Source organism: Pseudophryne corroboree, chromosome 1 (assembly GCF_028390025.1).
Source record: "Pseudophryne corroboree isolate aPseCor3 chromosome 1, aPseCor3.hap2, whole genome shotgun sequence".
Taxonomy (NCBI): domain Eukaryota; kingdom Metazoa; phylum Chordata; class Amphibia; order Anura; family Myobatrachidae; genus Pseudophryne; species Pseudophryne corroboree.
This window is the reverse complement of record NC_086444.1, coordinates 419439219-419464210: the sequence shown is the minus strand read 5'-3', so window position 1 is coordinate 419464210 and position 24992 is coordinate 419439219. Positions and strand designations below refer to the sequence as shown.

General features: G+C 46.9%; 1 protein-coding gene across 3 annotated transcripts in view; it reads left to right on the top strand.

Annotated features, from left to right (window-relative positions):
- Nucleotides 1-24992, top strand: part of ASCC2 (activating signal cointegrator 1 complex subunit 2) — a 150087-nt gene that overhangs the window by 27605 nt on the left and 97490 nt on the right. For all 3 annotated transcript variants that reach the window (XM_063913364.1, XM_063913363.1, XM_063913362.1), the window contains exons 2-6: nt 1046-1127; nt 6958-7116; nt 7359-7529; nt 16311-16440; nt 16653-16720. In XM_063913364.1, coding sequence (XP_063769434.1) covers nt 1047-1127; nt 6958-7116; nt 7359-7529; nt 16311-16440; nt 16653-16720 — 609 coding nt within the window. In that variant the 5' untranslated portion in view covers nt 1046. The remainder of the gene's footprint in view (nt 1-1045; nt 1128-6957; nt 7117-7358; nt 7530-16310; nt 16441-16652; nt 16721-24992) is intronic.

Sequence of the window (24992 nt, the reverse complement as noted above, 5' to 3'; positions counted from 1 at the left end):
ATAGTCACAGGCACACAGCTGTACACCGGGGGAATCTCTGACACGAGCATTAGCATATAGTCACAGGCACACAGCTGTACATCGGGGAAAAGGCTGACAGTAGCATTAGCATATAGTCACACACACACAGCTGTACACCGGGGGAAGGGCTGACACTAGCATTAGCATATAGTCACAGACGCATAGCTGTACACCGGAGGAAGGGCTGACACTAGCATTAGCATATAGTCACAGACGCACAGCTGTATATCAGGGGAAGGGCTTACACTTGCATTAGCATATAGTCACAGACGCACAGCTGTACACCAGGGGAAGGGCTGACACTAGCATTAGCATATAGTCACAGACACACAGCTGTACACCGGGGGAAGGGCTGACACTAGCATTAGCATATAGTCACAGACGCACAGCTGTACACCAGGGGAAGGGCTGACACTAGTATTAGCATATAGTCACAGACACACAGCTGTACACCGGGGGAAGGACTTACACTTGCATTAGCATATAGTCACACACACAACTGTACACCGGGGGAAGTGCTGATACTAGCATTAGCATATAGTCACAGACACACATCTGTACACCGGGGGAAGGGCTTACACTTGTATTAGCATATAGTCACACACACAACTGTACACCGGGGGAAGTGCTGATACTAGCATTAGCATATAGTCACAGACACACAGCTGTGCACCGGGGAAAAGGCTGACAGTAGCATTAGCATATAGTCACAGGCACACAGCTGTACACCAGGGGAATGTCTGACACGAGCATTAGCATATAGTCACAGACACACAGCTGTACACCAGGGGAATGTCTGACACGAGCATTAGCATATAGTCACAGGCACACAGCTGTGCACCGGGGGAAAGGCTGACAGTAGCATTAGGATTTAGTCACAGACATGTCTATGGCAATAGAGGCTAAAGCGATCGCAGCATTGTGCGGCTCAGAATCAGCCCCTTATTTCTGTGCACACAATGCTGGAGAAACCACAGCTGACTTTACATTCAACTCTATATTGACTCCGTGTGTTTATTTCCAGCATGCCGAGCCAGCCTCTGGATGAGCTGCAGGTAACCCAGAAAGATCCGCAGACAGGAAAGCAGAAAACTGTGCCTGCTCTGGTAAGATTTCTGTATCATCTGTTCTCTAAATAGGGCCATGCTAACACAAAACAAAGAAGAAAAATGTTGCAAAAAAAAATCAATAGGAGTGCATAAAAATTTATTGATTACCAGTTAGCTATATATCATTTAATAATGTTCCCGCTAGGTAGTGGGCGGGGCAGGGTTCAGTGGTGCGGGGCAGTATGGTTGAAAAGTGGGCACGCTGGTGTCACCATTGGAGCCGTGCAGTCCCATTGGCGTTACTAATGGGTGGGTACCCAGCACTTACGTAAGTGCTGGGCTTCCCTCAAGCTCTCCATCTTTTCATGCAGTGGTAGCACAGCAACGGCAGGCTGTTTTAGCAGGACACTGGTAGAAAAGCAGGTCACATTTTGCCCTTTAAAAATTGGGCAGGGCGTGACACCCTGCTAAAACAGCTCAGCGTGAAGACTGTTTCAATCTAACGTGCTCATGTGGATCTATGTATGTAATATAGTTTTAATCTATACATAAAGGTCAGCAAAAGAAATATGGAAAAAAATAAATACTACTGATAGTACAAAAATTAAGTACAATATAATAAATACATCAAGGGAATTTTGATTAGGTATAAGGCACCCTTGTAGTAGGTGTCAATATTCCATACAGTATATACTGTTAATTGTGGTCCTGATTCGCAATGCCGATATTTACAGAGTTGAGCGATTATCGGATGAGGTATGCATTCTTAAGCAGGGAGGGATTTATTTGCAAAGTGATTGACAGTCAGGGACTTTTTGTGGGAGGTAATTGAGGGAATTCAATTAAATGCGCTATTAAATAGTGCTGGAAATAAATGCCCAGAGCAATTCAATTAGCTGTATTAAACCCGACACTTAAGTAGGGAAATGCAGGTTACCATGACTAAAGAATGTTGTTTAAATGGCTGCGGTAAATGGCTTTCTCAGACTTAAGTGCGGTTGTGGTACTGTTAGCTTGGGCTCACATTACGGCACCAGTTTTGTCAGATTTCTGCTTTGGAGGGTGCGAGCAGGAATTTGTGGCCAATTGAATAGCTTCGGGCACACATTCCTGCTATTCAATAGTGCGTTTCATTGAATTGCCACCCCAATGGGGTGTGTCGCCAAAGTTTTGTTACAATCGTTTTCATGGCTTGTCTCAGTCTAAAGCTAGGTACACACTTGTCCAATCCTCGACAGATCAGACCGCAGATAAGACTATACAATCCTTCTGCAGATCTGCTCGCAGATTCTACATCCATTCCTCGCTACACACTTGTCCAATTTTACAGCAGTCCAATTCTGCTGAAAAAGATTGTTTTGGCTGGGGAATGGGGGGTTATTAATGAGGAATTGAATTCATTATAATGGTCAATGGAGGATGGGGACAGCATTTTAATGTTCCTTTAAAAAAATAGAAATGTGTGGCTCCCCCACAAAGACATAACCAGCCCCGGCGTTGCGGTCCTCCATATTTAACGAACCAACACCGGGCTCTTGGAGTTGGCCCTGGTTCTAAAAATATGGGGAACAAAACAGGTAAGTCTCTTCTCCCCCCCCCCTCCCCCTTAATTTCAAAACCAGCATTTGGCTCCACTACCAGGGGGGTAATGCCACAGCTAGGGACTCCCCTTCCCCCCCCCCCCTTTAATTAGTCAGCCCAGGCTGGAGATGCCTGGGCTGTGGGTGCCGAGTTGATAGTCCAATAGTGAAAAATATATTAGTCTTTTAGGGAGTGCTACAGGTCCCAGCAAACCTCCCCTGCATGCTGGTAGTTGGAGAACCTGCATGCAGGGCATTATGGGCCTGCTAGTGCCTATAGGCTCCCTGTAAAAGAAATATTAAAATAAAAACATGACACCGAATGTTTTAATATATTATTATGCAGTATCTTCACCTGGGGGACGGCAGCCATTAAGCTCTTATGCAAGGCCGCCGCCTCCCCCAGAACTTCCCCGGCGTCTTCACCTGTAGGGCGTCGGCCTTTATGCTCTCGTGCATGGCTGCCGCCCATCCAGGACTTCCCCAGCGTCTTCAATCTTCAGGAGCTCTTCACCGCGCTTCTTCCACCGTTGGACTGACACCACTGCCTTGCGCTGGCTAATATCAGCCGGCACAATGGAGCAGGGCGATGATGCGGCGAGCTGTGGTTGAATTTAAAAAATGTTAGTGCTGCGCCATTTTTGAAATGGAAAGTTGTGTCCCGCTAGTATGCATGCTTCCCGCTGCTGAACTCTGCACAGGTATAATGTCTTGTCCCGCCGCCATACACTCAGCCGAGTCTTGCAGCAGCGATGGATGGTGCAGAGATTCATTCGGATGCCGCAACACCGATAGTGTGCGGGGCTGCCAGGACCGGAGATCGGTCGCTTGCTCTGGTCTCTGCAGCCTACACACTTCAGTATCAGTTGGCTGGTCGGAGATCGGGTCTTCTAGTTTTTAAGCACTTGTCCAATGTCTGGCAAACCGGTCGGTTGGAAGTCGGATTTCCTGAGGATTGGACAAGTGTGAAGTGTGTACCCAGCTTAAGCAGTGACTTACATTTTAAGACAATATAGTACAGGGTAAATAAATATAGCTGCATCAGTAGACGACACTGAAATAAGTATCAGCGTGGCAGAAAACCACAAATCCCAGAGGGATTTGGTGCTGTAGAAGGGAGTATGGAGTAGAAGATGGTTTCAGTAAGAGAAGGAAAAGCACATGAGGGAAGAGGGCCCTGTTAATGAGAGCTTACATTCTAAAGTAGAGGGGCAGACACACAGGGCTGACACAGATGGGGTAGACAGTGGGTGGGGAATAAAGGGGTACGATGAGAGTTGGCTGGGTTTGGTGGGCCTTGAGAGCCTGTTTAAAGTTTTGTGGAGAGTCTGAGGAGGGAGAGGTAGAGAATTCCAGAGAAAGGGAGCAGCACCTGAAACATCTTGGAGATAGGAGTGAGATGAAGTAATCAGTGGACAGGAGAGGCAGCGTGCATTAGCGAAGCAGAGAGGATGGGTGAGCGTGGTAAAGGGAGATACGGTCAGAAATGTAAATGGGAGAGGAGTGGGTGAGGGCTTTGTAAGCAAGGGTGAGAAGCTTGCATTGGATTTTGAAAGAGAAGGGAAGCCAGTGAAGGTCTTGCAAGAGAGGAGAGGTGGACACAGTGGTTAAAGTGGGCCGGAACGGGGCGGAACTGCGTTCCGTCACCTCTAATTGCAGGCGGAACCAGTTCCGCCTCCGCCCGGCCACAGCATCATGTCCCTGTTCCATAGTAAAGGTGGCAGCGGCCGCCAGCCAATCATGGCTCGCGGACCGGCTGCAGCACCAATCAGAAGAAGATGAGGCTTTTTTGGCGTGAGCCAATCACGGCTCGCAGACCGCCAGCCAATGAGAAGCTGCCAAGTGGCAGCTTCTCATTAGCTGGCGGTCCAGGAGCCGTGAATGGCGCACAGCCGGCGCCAGGTTCAAAGTGCCGTCTCTCCCCCCCCTCCGCCGCTGCCACAGCCGCCAGAGTGTGACTGAGCCGCGGTTTGTAACGCCCGATCCCCCCCCCCCCCCCCCGCAGCCGCCGGAGTTAACTGTTCCATAGTAAAGGTGGCAGCGGCCGCCAGCCAATCACGGCTCGCGGACCGGCTGCAGCACCAATCAGAAGAAGATGAGGCTTTTTTTTTAAATCTGGCGTGAGCCAATCACGGCTCGCAGACCGCCAGCCAATGAGAAGCTGCCAAGTGGCAGCTTCTCATTAGCTGGCGGTCCAGGAGCCGTGAATGACGCACAGCCGGCGCCAGGTTCAAAGTGCCGTCTCTCCCCCCCTCCGCCGCTGCCACAGCCGCCAGAGTGTGACTGAGCCGCGGGTTGTAACGCCCGATCCCACCCCCCCACCCCCCGCAGCCGCCGGAGTTAACTGTTAACTGACGCTGAGCAGCGGCCAGTAATGCCCATGCCCACTCCCCATCTCCCTGCCAGCGCAGCAGCTTAAATTCCACCCTACCCCTAAGCTTAGTGACCCGCGGCCTGTAATGCCCTCCCCACCTCCACCGGAGCACTGTCTGCAAGTGAATGATGGTCCGAGGCCCTATCCTAACCGTGGCACACCCCTGGGCGTCTGGCAGGAGAGTCAACTCGCCCTCCACATGAAGACCTCCAGGAAACTGCTGCCACAATTCACAGCTCTGGGTGCCCAGTCTTTCTGCTGCTGATATTCTCTCTCTCTCTCTCTCCATGTTTCTCTCTCTCTCTGTCACTCTATTTTGCTATGTCTCCCCCTCATCTCCCTCTTTTGCCATGTCTCTCTCTCTCTCTTGCAATGTCTCTCTCTCCATGTCTCTCTCACCCTCTCTTGCCATGTCACTCTTTTTGTCTTTTTTTGCACTTTCAAGACTCAGAGAGAGAGAGAGAGAGAGAGAGAGTGTGTGTGTGCGCGCGCGCTGGAAGGGGCTCTACCTGTCGTACTGTGTAAAAGGGGAAGCTGTCTGCCGTACTGTGTAAAAGGGGGCTTCGCCTCCCGTACTGTGTAAAAGGGGGACTCTGCTATTGTGTGTGTAAAGGGCATTAGTATGTGGGGCGGACAATGTGAATAAGATTGTGCTACTGTGAAGCATTATTTTGAATTGGTGTTACTTTTGTGTGGCCACGCCCCTTCTGTGTGAGGCCACACCCCTTTCTGCGGCATTGCGGGTGAGGTGAGTTCCCCCACCTCTCCAGGACCACTTTAAGCCCTGGGTGGACATACTGTAGTACATTAACTATTTTCCCATTAACTTAATTGCGGTACATATCTGTCATTTTCAGTTTAGAAGTTTTGGCTTCCAATAGGTCTGTGAAATGTTTATCTAGGGGAAAACTCCAAAATTAGCTGCTTGTTTATCTATGCATATAGGAGGTTATTCACAGTTGTTGGCAAACCAAAAACATTAGCAATTGGGCAAAACTATGTTGCACTGCAGGTGGGCAGATGTAACATGTGCAGAGAGATTTAGATTTAGTGGGTTATATTGTTTATGTACAGGGTAAATACTGGGCGCTTTATTTTTACACTGCAATTTAGATTTCAGTTAGAACACACCCCACCCAAATCTAAAGCTATGTACACATTAAGAGGAAATCGCAAACCATGCAATGTCATCTGCGACAGGATCCGACATCGGCAAGTGCATACACACTTGCCGATGTAAGCTGCGACAGGGGGAGGAGCAAGTGCAGCATTGCCTTCGTAAACAATATTGCAAGTCGGACCTGCATGCAGGTGTGATGTGCGATGCTGGATACGACCGGCGAGAGTACGCATCGTATCCAGTATCGTGCATACACACTATACAATATCGCAACGAACTGGCCGATATCAGCTGGATCATATGCGATATTGCATAGAGTGTACGCACCCTAACTCCCTCTGCACAAGTCACATCTGCCCCACCTGCAGTGCAACATGGTTTTGCCCAATTGACAACCTTTTTTTGGTATGCTAACAACTCTGAATAACACTCATAGTGAGGAGAGTTCATTGGTGCTGGTTGATTGAACCCTTTCTAGCTATTTAAGCATGTACAGTGCCAGGTAATTACTCAGGAGGGGTGGCAATTGCTACAGATTTCTCCACAATCCTAGTTAATTAGGCCTGTTAATGAGATTAAAAACTAAGATGCACCAATGCTTTTTATCATTGTTTTGCTGATCTCATGGAAATGTGTCCTATAAATTACTAACATTTAACACCAGACCCAAAAACACAACATGACTTTAGAATGTAAAGCCAAGTGAAGATCTGCCTGTACAGTCCTGCTTAGGTAGGGTAATCTGCAATATGAGGTAGTGGTGTTTGTGTTTGCTCCTTATACCCTTAATCTTTTTTCTATTTGTGACCTCAGCATCCAAGCAGAGTTACATCCAGGCACTTTGTACAGTATACCCCTCCCCCGGCCTCCTGTGCTCCTGCTCTCCTGGAGGAATTTTTGGAGAGGATACATTTCATCACTAGTGACCTACATTGGTTGCTGGAACTACCCCATGATCGTTTTTGGTGCCAGGTGAGGTATCCCTTCTTTAACAGCCATCATTGAAAATGGATTTCCATTTTTACTTGAAAAATATGAACAGTTTTTGTTTGTCTGCTCTTATTGCCTTCCTAATGCCGGTGGCATAACTATCATCATTGCAATAATAACCATTAAATACAGTTTATAGATGTCATTTGTTGCTGTCCTTTTTTGATCTCTTGTGCTGTTGCTCAAATCTGCTCCATCTCTATCTGATGCGTGATTTATTACAGGTGATATTTGATGAGTCACTGCAAAAATGCCTGGATTCTTTTCTAAGTAATGCCCCTCGGAGGTATGACCATCAAACCTCTCTCCCATCTACTGTGCAGCGTGTGCAGGATAAACTTCATCACTATGTTTTTCTCACCTTCCTACGGATGTCTACACACAAAGAATCCAAGGTATCAAGTTTCTGCAAATCATGGGGGCGATTCATTTCGCTTCATGGGGATTAAGTGCCCATAGCTATTCATTTGCCCCAGCTGTAAGCCCGCGACTAGCAGATTACTGCTTGCACCTTCATGAGGGTGCGGGCAGAAATCCAGTTTAACTAGTGCTTAGGGGCTAGTAGCAGGTATACTGCGAGCCGTAACATCATCGCAAACACCACTTATCCCAAGAAATGCAGTTTACCGCATCTATCCTGCAGGCCTTAGTTACGGTAAAAAGTGTGTGTTTAGTGCCAGGCGCAATGCATTCAATTTAATAGGTCTGTGCTTTTAACACAGGAGCTACATCTCTGCAGTGCTAATGAAATCTCACTTTAGAGTATTTATGATCAGTTGTATAATGGCTTTAGCACACTGGCATGTTTAGAACACCTCTATTATCTCATTGATAAGCCATGCTAAGATATTCGATGTTTCCATAGTAACACTTAGGGGCCAATGTATTTAAAAGCGCTGAAATGTTTTTCATTCTATATTGCAGCGGGAATAATCATATTTTACTTGATGTGATATGCGCTAATAATTTATACAAAGACATCTCTTTTGATATAGCTCTGTCCCTGTAAAATACACCCTGGCACATTGGAGGAGTCTTGCGCCTCCGTAGTATGCCTCCTCCAGAAATGCCTCCTTAGGCATAAAGCTACCACCATCTGCGCTTCTTGGAGCTCTAAACATAGATGTCAGGCTGCAGTCCTCATTGAGAATAATGGGGACTGCCTTCTGCAGCAATTGTTAGCCATTTGCAGGAGATATCTATGAAATCTCTTTCATTAGGCTATTCGTACATAGTGGAGATTTATACAATTATGCAGAAACTGTTGTGTTTGCATCATTTTATGAAAAAGGGCTTGAAAGATATGCTCCTTATTATTGAATAGGAGACCCGTACCCTGCCACACAGGAAAGGTCCAGCTTTTTCCCGTGACGCAGGAATTGTTTTCACTTAAACTATTTTCTTAACACTTAATAGTTAATTACCTTCAGAAGTCTACCTAGAAAACTGCGTTGTTCTAAAATGGCATTAAAGCTCACCCTGAAAAACACTAATTGTCATTAACATTAGCTAATCGATCCCCAGGGGGGGTAATTCAATTATCCCCGATAGTGGCATTATTGAAGATTTTGTTTCACCTTCCCAGATGCAGGAGAAACAATATTCCTGATAAGTGCCATGTTTCCACAGCAGCGTTAGCAAAAATACATGGATCCGAGAACTTATCCCGGATCCTTTGTGTTTTGTTGGGAAAACGTGGGCAAAAAAGACCAGGGTGTATTTGAATTTAAAAAAACTGCGGGAAAACAGGAATTTCCAGCAAAAATGGATTGCAGGTAATTGAATTCCCCCCATATTGATTATTTTTGTTATTTTAAAATAATAATAAGCATTGCATCATAGTGGCAATGACATGAGACAACCGGTTTAGGCATTAAGTCTAGGGTTTCATTGTTATTTTAAAGGCTCTGGGGGGTCATTCACATCTAATTTTTCTCTTACATCCTAGAGCAGAGCTGGCCAAACCGGTCCTCGAGATCTACCAACAGTTCACATTTTCCAGACCACCTGGCTAGTGCACAGGTGTAGTCATTACTAATTAAGATGTGCTGCATTCATTCCTAACTGACAGTTCTACATGTCTCCAGGAGGCCTGGAAAACATAAACTGTTGGTAGATCTCGAGGACCGGTTTGGCCAGCCCTGTCCTAGAGGATACTGAGGTTCCATTTAGTACCATGGGGTATAGACGGGTCCACTAGGAGCCATGGGCACCTCAAGAATTTGATAGTGTGGGCTGGCTCCTCCCTCCATGCCTCTCCCACCAGACCCAGTTTAGAAAATATGCCTGGAGGAGTCGGTCATGCTTATGGAAGTTCCTGAAGAGTTTTCTGCATTTATTTTATGTGTTTGTTATTTTCAGGCAGGGCTGGTTGGCACCAGCCTGCCTGCTTCATGGGACTTAGTGGGGGGAACGGCCCAACCTCTTAAAGGGTTAATGGTCCCGTTCCCCACTTACAGGACACTGAGCTCCTGAGGGAACTATTCGCAATCCCCACCACGGCAAGCGTACATTCCCGCAGCACGCCGCCACCCCTAACAGAGCCAGAAAAAAGAAGAGTGGTGAGTACTAAGCCGGTGTCCCGACTAGTGGGTCGCCGGCCATTATGGCGGCATGAGGGTACAGAGACGCTCGGCTTCTAACCGGGGTGGAATGCGTCTCCAGACACAGTACACAGCTGCGTCTCAGTACACTGTACACAGTACCCAAACTGGCAAAAATAGCCTTAAAATGATTTTCTCTCCATTTTAAGCACCAGATTACCTCAGCCAGTATAAACAAGCAGAAAGACCGCACGCCATTGAAGGGGCGGGGCCTTCACTATGAGCGGACCCAGCAGCTCACCAGTGCCATTTTCCCTCTACAGTGGACACAGAGGCTGACTGACAGGGATGCGCAGCTCCTCTAGAGAGACTCCAGATTACCTCAACGATACCAGGTGGTCATAGCAGGGGAGGGGGAGCGATTCTTAGTGTACTAGGTCCCCTATCAGGGTACTTAGTCTGCAACCCGGCTAAGCTTGGCATTAGCGATAAGGGAGCGGTGGGGCTGGCTCCAAATAACTCTGTCTCCCTTAAGGGTTCTTTGTGGGTTAATTGTGCTTAACCTTTTCCTGTGTGTGCTGTCACATTTACATTATGTCAGACAAAGAGTGTGTTTCTTGTACAGCAGAGTGTTCCTCTTCACCAGGGGGCTCACTACTGGGTACTCGGGGCAGTGCACCTTCCCAGAATAGCGGTGGCTGACCCGGAATGGGTTACTTCCATTAAGGGAATGATCTCAAATATTTCTACAAAGCTATCCCGCAATGAGAAAGAGACGCAATACTTAAGACAGACTGTGGATGAGTTTATAAATAAAGACTCAGTCCCCAAACCAGCGTCTCAATCCCCTCCCATTTGTCCGCAAAAGCGATCTCTGGCCCATATCCTGCAGTCTTACTCTGACGGGTCAGACATGGAGGAGGGTGAGGTGGGTTTAGAAGGGGAGGGGGGAGGGGGTTGCTACTCTGTCACAAGGAATAGAGGTTCTGCAAATTCCTGATAAGGTGCCAGAGGAGTGTGAGGAATCTTATTTTAATGTAAAAAGGAAGTCCTCAGTCACTTTTCCTGCGTCAAAGGAATTGAATACCCTGTTTGAAGAACCGTGGGTTAATCCTGATAAGAAATTTAAAATCCCTAAAAGGTTGCTTTCATCTTTTCCTTTTCCCCTAGAGGATAGGAAAAAAATGGGAAAATCCACCGATAGTTGACCCATCAGTCTCTAGGCTGTCACGTAAAATTGTATTGCCTGTCCCTGGTGCAGCTTCCCTAAAAGATACGGCTGATCATAAAATTGAGACTACACTCATATCATTTTACACAGCTGCTGGGGTGGCCCAAAGACCCACTATTGCATGTGCGTGGATCACAAAAGCCATTGCTAACTGGTAAGGTAACCTAATTGAGGGCTTAGATTCCTTGTCTAGGGGGGATGTTTTACTCCTGCAGCATATACAGGACTCTGCGAACTTACTGGTGGAAGCCATAAAAGAGATTGGTTTGCTTAATGCACGCACCACCGCTATGGCAGTGTCAGCACGCAGGGGCTTGTGGCTACGCCAGTGGACTGCTGATGCGGACTCCAGGAAAGGCGTAGAAGGGCTAGCATTCACAGGAGAGGCCTTGTTTGGAGATAAACTAGACAAATGGATCTTCACAGCTAATGCGGCTTATTCATCTTCAAATTTACAGTCCTTTCGGACAGCCAAGTTTAAGGTAAAATCCAGAGATGCTAATACGTCTTCCATAGGTGCAAGGGGTAAACCACGCAAACTAGCAACTGCAGGTGCTCAGGAACAGAGCTCAGGCTCTGCTTCTTCAAAGCCTTCAGCATGACAGTGGACCGCGATGCCTGGAGGGCTGTCAGGTGGGAGCCCGACTAAAATTCTTCAGTCACATCTGGTCAAGTTCGTGCCGGGATCTCTGGGTCATAGATCTTATTTCCCAAGGCTAAAGACTGGAGTTCCAAGACCTCCTACCTCACAGATTCTTCAAATCAGGCTTACCAGCTTCACAAGAGGCAAGTATAACTTTACAGCAGGCCATCCAAAAACTGGTACAGACTCGCGTCATTGTTCCAGTTCCACCTCATTTGCACAACAAGGGGTACTATTCCAACTTGTTTGTAGTACCAAAGCCGGACAGTTCGGTACGACCAATTCTGAACCTCAAGTCCTTGAATCCTTCTTAAGAGTGTTCAAGATGGAGTCTCTGAGAGCGGTGATCTCAGGTCTGGAGGAAGGGGAATTCTTTGTGTCTCTGGATATCAAGGATGTGTACCTTCACATTCCGATCTGGCCGCCTCATCAGGGTTATCTACGGTTTGCACTGCAGGACTGTCACTACCAGTTCCAGGCCCTGCCATTTGGTCTCTCCACTGCACCGAGGGTATTCACCAAAGTGATGGCAGAGATGTTTCTCCTTCGCAAGCAGGGAGTGAACATAATTCAGTACCTGGACGATCTTCTGATAAAGGCATCGTCCAGGGAGAGGTTGCTGGACAGCATTGGTCTCACAACTAAACTTCTCCAGGATCATGGGTGGATTCTGAACCTTCCGAAAAATCTCACCTAGAGCCAACACAGTGGCTCCCATTCCTGGGAATGATACTGGACACGGAGTCGCAGAAAGTGTTCCTTCCATTGGAAAAGGCATTGGTAATCCAGTCGATGGTTCAGGATGTCCTGAAGCCATCCCGGATATCTGTGCATCTGTGCATTTGACTTCTAGGGAAAATGGTGGCCTCTTACGAGGCGCTTCAATATATAAAGGTTTTACGCAAGACCCTTCCAGCTCGATCTGTTGGACAAATGGTACAGATCGCATCTTCATGTGCAGCAGAGGATCTGCTTGTCGCCAAAAGCCAGGATCTCCCTTCTGTGGTGGCTACAGATTTCTCACCTCGTCGGAGGTTCGGAATTCAGGACTAGATCCTGTTAACCACAGACGCAAGCCTCAGAGGTTGGGGAGCAGTCACCCAGGGGGCGCAGTTTCAAGGAAGATGGTAAAGTCAGGAAGTCCTTCTTCCAATCAACATTCTGGAACTCAGGGCCATATACAATAACCTTCTGCAGGTCTCTTATCTTCTTCAGGATCGGGCCATTCAGATCCAGTCGGACAATGTGACAGCAGTGACGTATATAAACAGACAGGGCAGAACGAAAAGCAGAGCAGCAATGTCAGAGGTGTCAAGAATTTTCCTCTGGGCAGAGGTCTTCATTCCGGGAGTAGACAACTGGAAAGCAGATTTCCTCAGCAGACACGACCTGCACCCGGGAGAGTGGGGCCTTCACCCGGAAGTGTTCAGGTGCTTGACACATCGGTGGGAATATCCACACATCGACATGATGGCCTCTCGTCTCAACAAGAAGCTCAAGCGATATTGTTCCAGGTTGAGAGACCCAAAGGCAGTGGTAGTGGACGCTCTGACGATTTCATGGGTCTCAAATAAAGGAAAAATGCTCTGCGCTCCAGAAATCACTTAGAATTAATTAATTGATTAATTAAGTGCAGTCTAGCCAGGAGAATAATTGACTCAATGAGGCTTGACTTTTTTTGGAAAGAAAATATTTTATCAGACAATTAATACCACAAAAACACATAAGACAGACAATACATAAATATATAGCAGTTTAAAAATCAGAGGTTTCCACCTCTTGCATATGTGAGCAGAAACACTGTATCTATCTTTGTGAACGTGCTGTTTAAAACAGCATACAATGTATCTAAAGTGCAAAATAGATATCTTGAGAGAAAAGCTCTCTACAGAGAATGTCAATTGATTCTGACACTGGCGTCCCAGTGTGAAATCATATAAAATGTCCACAGAAGGCTCCACAGTAACCGATATGAAATTAATAGAGGCAAAACAAACAGTAATAATTACCCCCGTGCTGGTTCCTGGAATTTAATGCAGGGTCCTGTATGCATTTGCACGAGGTGAATATAAAGATTTGTAGTTGATGCCACAGTGATAATTAGAAAGCAGACTTGCTGAAATACTAATTCTCCGTCGAAGTAGCCGTCAGTTGACCATAAGATGGTGACGTATAGGGAACTTCCCAGCAAGGGACGTGATCCGTTCGGCTAGCGGTAACAGCATGAAACGGCAAAGCCGCTGATGGCTGGTGCTGTAGTGGTCTCACGGCGGAGATCCGTTTGTATCCGGCTAGCCGCAGCGGAATTCCGATGTAAAAGTGCCGTAGGTAACTGAAGTACCTTTAACCTCACCGCGGAGGTATGATTCCTGGAGGTCAATTGGCTTCAGTGTGGACAAAAACGGAGTACCGAGACCGAGAGACCTTAAGACTTGATTAAGTTTAAATATGTAAAAGGCAGGTTTTTCATTACTTTTTATTGCCTTTTATCTATTCAATTGATGATATAACATTATCGACTCAGATATATACAGTTTGAGATTAATCTCCAGCTGTATTTACATATAAGATTCCATGGGTCTGTCAGATGGTGTACGTGTTTCATCCACTTCCTCTGATCTCAAGAATTCTGAAAAGAATAAAAAGGGAAAAGGTTCATGCAATTCTCATTGCTCCGGACTGGCCAAGAAGGGCCTGGTAATCCGTGGCCTCTACCTCTTCATGAGGATCTTCTGCAACAGTGCCCGTTCGTCTATCAGGACTTACCACGGCTACGTTTGACGGCATGGAAGTTGAACGGCTGATTCTAGCCAGAAGAGGGATCCCTAACAAAGTTATCCCCACTATGATCCAAGCCAGGAAGGGGGTAACGTCTAAACATTACCACTGTATTTGGAAGAAATAAGTCTCTTGGTGTGAGGGCAGAAAATATTCTGCTGTAGAATTTCACCTGGGACGTTTCCTGCTTTTTCTGCAGGCAGGTGTGGATGTGGGCCTACGTCTGGGCTCCATGAAAGTCCAGATTTCGTTCTTGTCCATTTTCTTTCAAAAGTAATTTGCTTCTCTCCCTGAGGTCCAGACCTTTATGAAAGGTGTTCTGTGCATCCAACCTCCCTTTGTGCCTTCCACGGCACCTTGGGATCTTAATTTGGTGCTGCAGTTCCTCCAATCGGAGTGGTTTGAACTGTTACAGGAGGTTAAGGTAAAGTACCTTACATGGAAGACCGTCACACTGTTGATCTTCGCTTCAACAAGACGTGTGTCGGAGCTAGGGACGTTGTGTCACAAGAGTCCATACTTAATTTTTCATGAGGACAGAGCTGAACTCAACTCGTCAGCAATTTCTTCCTAAGGTGGTGTCCGCGTTTGACATCAACCAACCTATTGTGGTTCCGGCTGTTACGGACACCTCTGCTACTTCAAAGTCTTTGGATGTTGTGAGGGCTTTGTAGGTGTATGTAAAGAGAACAGCTCGTCACAGGACATCCGACTCGCTGTTCGTTCTATATGATCCCAATAAAATTGGGTGTCCTGCTTCAAAGCAGACAATTGCACACTGGATCAGGTTCACTATCCAGCATGCTTATTCCACGGCAGGTTTGCCGGTTCCGAAATCTGTATAGGCCCAATCTGCTAGGCCGGTGGGTTCTTCCTGGGCGGCTGCCCGGGGTGTCTCGGCTTTACAGCTCTGCTGAGCAGCGACTTGGTCAGGTTCGTACACGTCGGCTAAATTCTACAAGTTCGATAATTTGGCCTCTGAGGACCTTCACTTTGGTCAATCAGTTCTGCAGGAACCTCAGCACTCTCCCACCTGGTTTGGGAGCTTTGGTACATCCCCATGGTACTAAATGGAATCCCAGTATCCTCTAGGACAGGCATGTCCAAACTGCGGCCCTCCAGCTGTTGAGAAACTACACTTTCCAGCATGCCCTGACACAGCTTTAGCATTCTTTGACAGCAAAACTGTGTCAGGGCATGCTGGGATATGTAGTTTCACAACAGCTGGAGGGCCACAGTTTGGACATGCCTGCTCTAGGATGTAAGAAAAAATAGGATTTTAATTACCTACCGGTAAATCCTTTTCTCGTAGTCCGTAGAGGATACTGGGCGCCCGCCCGGTGCTTCGTTCTTCCTGCACTGTTACTTGGTTAAGTATTGTTGGTTCAGCTGTTGCTGTTCCTGTTTAAAGTTGGGTTAGCATAGCTTTTCTCTGTTTTGTGTGTGCTGGTTTGGAATCTCACCACTATCTTAATCTATCCTTCTCTCAAAGTATGTCCGTCTCCTCGGGCACAGTTTCCTGGACTGGGTCTGGTGGGAGGGGCATGGAGGGAGGAGCCAGCCCACACTATCAAATTCTTAAGGTGCCCATGGTTCCTACTGGACCCGTCTATAACCCATGGAACTAAATGGAACCCCAGTATCCTCTACGGACTACGAGAAAAGGATTTACTGGTAGGTAATTAAAATGCTATTTTTTTTTTTAAAGCGATATTTGATGCATACCTTATTTTATGCTTGAATCGTTAACGAATGTTATTAATTACCTACATTTTAGTCTTGCTTAGTGTATCTTGCTAAGTGGTTTAAACATACAACTTCAATGTGGAGCTTTCAAGCAGAAGTACTGGCTTTGAAAAAGAAACATTCATTTCAACTGTGAATCAACACAAAAACATTTTTTAAATTTAAAATAAGGAATGCTTGTGTGACATCAGCTTTTAAAGTGTGTTTTGTGCCCCACGCACACTGCCTCCTACAGGATCATTTCATCACTCCCTCTGTATTTGGAGAAATTTTGTACAACAACTTTCTGTTGGATATCCCGAAACTATTGGATATATGTGTCCTCTTTGGGAAAGGAAACTCTGCTCTTTTGCAAAAAATGATTGGTGAGCAATGCAATACGGTATCTGTTGAATCATGTTCTTTATGCATAACTTTCTTAATGTACCACAACCTTCTTATCTTCATCCTGCTGCTTTATAGCTTTTAGGCTTTTGTGTTTGTGTTTCTTCACTTTTTTGTTTCCTTCTGTATCATAATTTTACTTTTTATTTGGTTGCCTATTTTATATTGATTTTCTCTATATATGTATTGACAGGTAATGTTTTCCAGCAACAACCTAGTTATTACCAGGATCTGGATGACTGTGTACCAACATTACTACAAGTAAGGAATGTAGCAGGCGTCACTTGAGGTGTGAGCAGCAGTGATATGAAGGCACATTAATAAACCATATGGGGCACATTGATAGATTAGGGACAGTAAAAATAGGTAAGACTCTTCAGGCCCCCTTACACCGCGATGTATTGGGGATCCCCCAACGCCTGTGTTGGGGAAATTCAACTTTTTGCCATTGTCAACAGGCCTGCTATCCGAATCTTTTGGGATTTGGGGGCAAACAGAGTAAAAATGAACTCCAATGAAAGGGAGAGATGGACGCAGTGTTTGTAAATGTGCTAATGCTGCCGGATGTGTCTTGTATAAAAAGACCCCTCCTGCCTGCTACTGCGGCAAGGAAACCTGTGTCTGAATACGCAGACCCTGGTTCTGGACCACGCACAAAATGGGAACAACATGGCTGGATTTTGTAAAACGCTCACAGTTGGTGCCCCTTTTCTGACTAGGGGGCACTGCGAGAGCTCTTGCAGAAGGAGACGCACACATGTGCAGTACTGATCCTGCGCATGCACAGATCTATCTCACTATTGATGTTGTATCCAAACCATCAGGTTTGCGTACAACACTGAATCAGGCCCAAATTCCTCTCCTTAGGCATCAGTAGTTGGTTATAGTTAGCCCGTTGATGAATCGCAGTCATCTAGTAGCTAGAGTGCCTAAATAACAACAAAACCGTTATACAGTAGCGACAAAATGGCAGACCGTAAAAAGGTCAGACGCCCACTTTGACAGATGTTGCCAAGGTGTTCAAGGAGTGTCTATAGCATAGATTTTTAAATCCTGTTCTCAGGACCACAAGCCGTTTGTTTTCCAGCTCTCCTTACACGGTGTAATTCAGACCTGATTGTAGCAGCAAATTTGTTAGCAGTTGGGCAAAACCATGTGCACTGCAGGTGTGGCAGATATAACATGTAGATTTTTTTGGGTGGGTTATTTTGTTTCTGTGCAGAATAAATACTGTCTGCTTTATTTATACACTGCAATTTAGATTTCAGTTTGAACACACCTCACCCGAATCTAACTCTCCCTGCACGTTATATCTGCCCCCCCCCCCCCCCCCCCTGCTAACAAATTTGCTGCTACGATCAGATCTAAATTACCCCTGTAATCGCAAGTGAAATATTTTGCTCCACCTGTGGATCTTTTAAAATGTGTCAGTGAGTAGTAACTACACCTGCGCACATGCTCGGTGACCTGGAAAATGTGAGCTGTTTGGGGTCCTCTGAGGAGAAAGTTTGAGAACCCCTGATCTGTAGTATTATGTAGTAATAGTCACTCTTTTTGTTTAGAGAACCCCAAGTGTGCTGAACATTGACTGCAGATCCTTTATGCAATTTGAAGCTACTAAAAGTTTTTTTTTTTGTTGAGAGTTTAAAGATATATTAAAAGGCTGGAAGCTTTAAAATAATGCATTATGAGTAAAATCCCTGGCCCAGATGAGCACTTGGTTGCCTGTTAGGAATTAGAATATATGCTGGCTCTACATTTTTGTTAGCATGAATAAATCTATGAAAGGTTCTGCCTTCCTATCTCATTGCACAGTTGGCCTGATTCAGAGTGACACGTACAAACGTGTTGTGATCCATTCATCCGATAAATAATATTACCATCTTAGATACAATTTGTCCAACTCTCAACACAAAGCCATCATTTTGCATAAGGGGCTTGTTTATCAACGACTTTTAAAGCTTTTTGCCTATGATAAATAGTGTTCCAGACAATAAGCTCCCAACTGATATTTCTCTGACGTCCTAGTGGATGCTGGGAACTCCGTAAGGACCATGGGGAATAGACGGGCTCCGCAGGAGACTGGGCACTCTAAAAGAAAGATTAGGTACTATCTGGTGTGCACTGGCTCCTCCCTCTATGCCCCTCCTCCAGACCTCAGTTAGATTTCTGTGCCCGGCCCGAGCTGGTTGCACACTAGGAGCTCTCCTGAGCTTCTAGAAAGAAAGTTTAAATTAGGTTTTTTATTTTACAGTGAGACCTGCTGGCAACAGGCTCACTGCATCGAGGGACTAAGGGGAGAAGAAGCGAACCTACCTGCTTGCAGCTAGCTTGGGCTTCTTAGGCTACTGGACACCATTAGCTCCAGAGGGATCGACCGCAGGACCCGTCCTTGGTGTTCGTTCCCGGAGCCGCGCCGCCGTCCCCCTTACAGAGCCAGAAGCATGAAGATGGTCCGGAAAATCGGCGGCAGAAGACTTCAGTCTTCACCAAGGTAGCGCACAGCACTGCAGCTGTGCGCCATTGCTCCTAATACACACTTCACACTCCGGTCACTGAGGGTGCAGGGTGCTGGGGGGGGGCGCCCTGAGCAGCAATAAAAACACCTTGGCTGGCAAAATAATCACAATATATAGCCCCAGATGCTATATATGTGATAATTACCCCTGCCAGAATCCATAGAAAAGCGGGAGAATAGTCCGCGAAAAAGGGGCGGAGCTATCTCCCTCGGCACACTGGCGCCATTTTCTCTTCACAGTGTAGCTGGAAGACAGCTCCCCAGGCTCTCCCCTGTAGTTTTCAGGCTCAAAGGGTTAAAAAGAGAGGGGGGGCACTAAATTTAGGCGCAATATTGTTTATACAAGCAGCTATTGGGGAAAATTCACTCAGTGATAGTGTTTATCCCTACATTATATAGCGCTCTGGTGTGTGCTGGCATACTCTCTCTCTGTCTCCCCAAAGGGCTGTGTGGGGTCCTGTCCTCAGTCAGAGCATTCCCTGTGTGTGTGCGGTGTGTCGGTACGGCTGTGTCGACATGTTTGATGAGGAGGCTTATGTGGAGGCGGAGCAGATGCCGATAAATGGGATGTCGCCCCCTGTGGGCCGACACCAGAGTGGATGGATAGGTGGAAGGTATTAACCGACAGTGTCAACTCCTTACATAAAAGGCTGGATGACGTAACAGCTATGGGACAGCCGGCTTCTCAGCCCGCGCCTGCCCAGGCGTCTCAAAGGCCATCAGGGGCTCAAAAACGCCCGCTCCCTCAGTTGGCAGACACAGATGTCGACACGGAGTCTGACTCCAGTGTCGACGAGGTTGAGACATATACACAATCCACTAGGAACATCCATTACATGATCCCGGCAATAAAAAATGTGTTACACATTTCTGACATTAACCCAAGTACCACTAAAAAAGGGTTTTATGTGTGGGGAGAAAAAGCAGGCAGTGTTTTGTTCCCCCATCAAATGAGTGAATGAAGTGTGAAAAAGCGTGGGTTCCCTCGATAAGAAACTGGTAATTTCTAAAAAGTTACTGATGGCGTACCCTTTCCCGCCTGAGGATAAGTTACGCTGGGAGATATACCCTAGGGTGGATAAGGCGCTCACACGTTTGTCAAAAAAGGTGGCACTGCCGTCCTAGGATACGGCCACTTTGAAGGTACCTGCTGATAAATAGCAGGAGGCTATCCTGAAGTCTGTATTTACACACTCAGGTACTAGACTGAGACATGCAGATAGTGCTGCTGCAGCGTGGTCTGTAACCCTATCAAACAGGGATACTATTTTGCGAACATAAGACGTCGTCTTATATATGAGGGATGCACAGAGGGATATTTTGCCGGCTGGCATCCAGAATTAATGCAATGTCCATTCTGTCAGGAGGGTATGAGAGACCCGACACTGGACAGGTTATGCTGACTTTAAAAGTCACATAGAGCCTTATAAGGGTGAGGAATTGTTTGGGGATGGTCTCTGGGACCGCGTATCCACAGCAACAGCTGGGAATAAAAATTTTTACCTCCGGTTTCCTCACAGCCTAAGAAAAGCACTGTATTATCAGATACAGTCCTTTCGGCTTCAGAAAAGCAAGCGGGTCAAAGGCGCTTCCTTTCTACACAGAGACGAGGGAAGAGGGAAAAAGCTGCACCAGTCAGCCAGTTCCCAGAATCAAAATTCTTCCCCCGCTTCCTCTGAGTCCACCGCATGACGCGGGGGCTCCACAGGCGTAGCCAGGTACGGTGGGGGGCCGCCTCAAAAATTTCAGCGATCAGTGGGCTCGCTCACAGGTGGATCCGTGGATCCTTCAAGTAGTATCTCAGGGGTACAAGCTGGAATTCGAGGCGTCTTCCCCCCCCGCCGTTTCCTCAAATCTGCCTCGCCGACAACTCCCTCAGGCAGGGAGGCTGTGCTAGAGGCAATTCACAAGCTGTATTCCCAGCAGGTGATAGTCAAGGTGCCCCTACTTCAACAAGGACGGGGTTACTATTCCACACTGTTTGTGGTACCGAAACCGGACGGTTCGGTGAGACCCATTTTAAATTTGAAATCCTTGAACACATACATAAAAAAATTCAAGTTCAAGATGGAATCGCTCAGGGCGGTTATTGCAAGCCTGGAGGAGGGGGATTACATCAAGGATGCTTACTACATGTCCCCATTTACCATCCTCACCAGGAGTACCTCAGATTTGTGGTACAGGATTGCCATTACCAATTCCAAACACTGCCGTTTGGACTGTCCACAGCACCGAGGGTCTTTACCAAGGTAATGGCAGAAATGATGATACTCCTTCGAAAAAAGGGAGTTTTAATTATCCCGTACTTGGACGATCTCCTTATAAAGGCGAGGTCCAAGGAGCAGTTGTTGGTCGGAGTAGCACTATCTCGGGAAGTGCTACAACAGCACGGATGGATTCTATACATTCCAAAGTCACAGCTGGTTCCTACCACACACCTACTGTTCCTGGGGATGGTTCTGGACACAGAACAGAAAAGAGTGTTTCTCCTGCAGGAGAAAGCTAAGGAGCTGTCATCTCTAGTCAGAGACCTCCTGAAAACAAAAACAGGTATCGGTGCATCATTGCACGCGAGTCCTGGGAAAAATGGTAACTTCTTACGAAGCAAAATTCCATTCGGCAGGTTCCATACAAGAACCTTTTAGTGGGACCTCTTGGACAAGTGGTCGGGATCGCATCTTCAGATGCATCAGCTGATAACCCTGTCTCCAAGGACCAGGGTATCTCTACTGTGGTGGCTGCAGAGTGCTCATCTTCAAGAGGGCCGCAGATTCGGCATACAGGACTGGGTCCTGGTAACCACGGATGCCAGCCTTCGAGGCTGGGGGGCAGTCACACAGGGAAGAAATTTCCATGGACTTTGGTCAAGTCAGGAGTCGCCCCAACACATAAATATTCTGGAACTGAGGGACATTTACAATGCCCTAAGTCTGGCAAGGCCTCTGCTTCAAAACCAGCCGGTACTGATCCAATCAGACAACATCACGGCAGTCGCCCATGTAAACCGACAGGGCGGCACAAGAAGCAGGATGGCGATGGCAGAAGCCACAAGGATTCTCCGATGGGTGGAAAATCACGTCTTAGCACTGTCAGCAGTGTTCATTCCGGGAGTGGACAACTGGGAAGCAGACTTCCTCAGCAGGCACGACCTCCACCCGGGAGAGTGGGGACTTCATCCAGAAGTCTTCCAACTGTTGGTAAACCGTTGGGAAAGGCCACAGGTGGACATGATGGCGTCCCGCCTAAACAAAAAACTAGATATTGTGCCAGGTCAAGGGACCCTCAGGCAATAGCTGTGGACGCTCTAGTGACACCGTGGGTGTACCAGTCGGTTTATGTATTCCCTCCTCTGCCTCTCATACCAAAGGTACTGAGAATAATAAGAAAACGAGGAGTAAGAACGATACTCGTGGTTCCGGATGGGCCAAGAAGAGCTTGGTACCCAGAACTTACAGAAATAATATCAGAGGACCCATGGCCTCTACCGCTCAGACAGGATCTGCTACAGCAGGGGCCCTCTCTGTTCCAAGACTTACCGCGGCTGCGTTGGACGGCATGGCGGTTGAATTCCGGATCCTAAAGCAAAAGGGCATTCCGGAGGAAGTCATTCCTACGCTGATAAAAGCCAGGAAAGCAGTAACCGCAAACCATTATCACCGTATTTGGCGAAAATATGTTGCGTGGTGTGAGGCCAGGAAGGCCCCAACAGAGGAATTTCAGCTGGGTCGTTTTCTGCACTTCCTACAGTCGGGAGTGACTATGGGCCTAAAATTGGGTTCCATTAAGGTCCAGATTTCGGCTCTGTCGATTTTCTTCCAGAAAGACTTGGCTTCACTGCCTGGAGTTCAGACATTTGTAAAGGGAGTGCTACATATTCAGCCCCTTTTTTGTGCCTTCTGTGGCACCTTGGGATCTCAACGTGGTGTTGAGTTTTCTTAAAATCACATTGGTTTGAGCCACTTAAAACTGTGGATTTGAAATATCTCACGTGGAAAGTGGTCATGTTATTGGCCTTGGCTTCGGCCAGGCGTGTGTCAGAATTGGCGGCTTTGTCATGTAAAAGCCCTTATCTGATTTTCCATATGGATAGGGCAGAATTGAGGACTAGTCCCCAGTTTCTCCCTAAGGTGGTATCAGCTTTTCACTTGAACCAACCTATTGTAGTGCCTGCGGCTACTAGGGACTTGGAAGATTCCAAGTTACTGGACGTAGTCAGGGCCTTAAAAATTTATATTTCCAGGACGGCTGGAGTCAGGAAAACTGACTCGTTTTTTATCCTGTAGGCACCCAACAAAATAGGTGCTCCTGCTTCTAAGCAGACTATTGCTCGCTGAATTTGTAGCACAATTCAGCTGGAGCATTCTGCGGCTGGATTGCCGCATCCTAAATCAGTAACAGCCCATTCCACGAGGAAAGTGGGCTCATCTTGGGCAGCTGCCCGAGGGGTCTCGGCTTTACAACTTTGCCGAGCTGCAACTTGGTCAGGGGCAAACACGTTTGCTAAATTCTACAAATTTGATACCCTAGCTGAGGAGGACCTTGAGTTCTCTCATTCGGTGCTGCAGAGTTATCCGCACTCTCCCGCCCGTTTGGGAGCTTTGGTATAATCCCCATGGTCCTTACGGAGTTCCCAGCATCCACTAGGACGTCAGAGAAAATAAGATTTTACTCACCGGTAAATCTATTTCTCGTAGTCCGTAGTGGATGCTGGGCGCCCATCCCAAGTGCGGATTGTCTGCAATACTTGTATATAGTTATTGCCTAACTAAAGGGTTATTGTTGAGCCATCTGTTGAGAGGCTCAGTTTTATTTCATACTGTTAACTGGGTATAGTATCACGAGTTATACGGTGTGATTGGTGTGGCTGGTATGAGTCTTACCCGGGATTCAAAATCCTTCCTTATTGTGTCAGCTCTTCCGGGCACAGTATCTTAACTGAGGTCTGGAGGAGGGGCATAGAGGGAGGAGCCAGTGCACACCAGATAGTACCTAATCTTTCTTTTAGAGTGCCCAGTCTCCTGCGGAGCCCGTCTATTCCCCATGGTCCTTACGGAGTTCCCAGCATCCACTACGGACTACGAGAAATAGATTTACCGGTGAGTGAAAAAATAAGATTTTAAACACATGACATTTGGGAGCTGATTGGCTGGAACACTATTGATCATACACAACGAGTTTTAAAACTCGTTGCTTACGATAAAACTCGTTGATAAATCAGCCCATATATCAGGTCACTAAATCTCATGACATTGCCCCTCTCCTCCATCCCTTGAGTAAATCCTGAATGATCAAGTCCAGCAAATGGGGTTTAAACTGGCTGAAATTCTGACTATTTGGTATAAACCATTAGTAGCATCATAGGGCTATACTTGACACGTACTAGATCTAGAAAATCCTTCTGAGGCTTGATGATCACTACTATGGGCCTGAGTCACAAGCAAATGTGCACACGGCTGCATCTACTCACTGGCAAGTCGCCTGTCTACGACTGTATGCAAATTCCTTCCTTGTGGCTGAATGTGCAAGGTCTCAGACACCCACTTTTAGAGCCTGGGCACGCTATAATACCTTATATGTCACCATCAAAAACTGCACTACCCTACGGCAGGTGCAGTTTCCACGTTTCACCATGGCCTCCTATGCTTGTAGCGGTGCGTCTGGGAACGCAGCTGCTTGCATTGACACCCCGTGACACTCCCATAATACACCCACTAACCAGTCCGTCTTTGCATACACTAGTAGTCACCGCGCAGGAACCCCCATCACGCTTCCGCTACCTTTCTGATTTTTCTAACGTCCTAGTGGATACAGGGGTTCTGTACTTTAGTATCATGGGGTATAGATTGAGTCCACTGGAGCCTGACACTTTAAAAACCTTTAGTGTGTGTGCTGGCTCCTCCCCCCTATGCCCCTCCTACCAGACTCCGTTTTAGAAAATGTGCTCAAGGAGCTGGGTGCATTTCTCTGGAGCTCCAGAGAGTTTCCTTTATTTTTATTTTAGTTTATTTTCAGGTA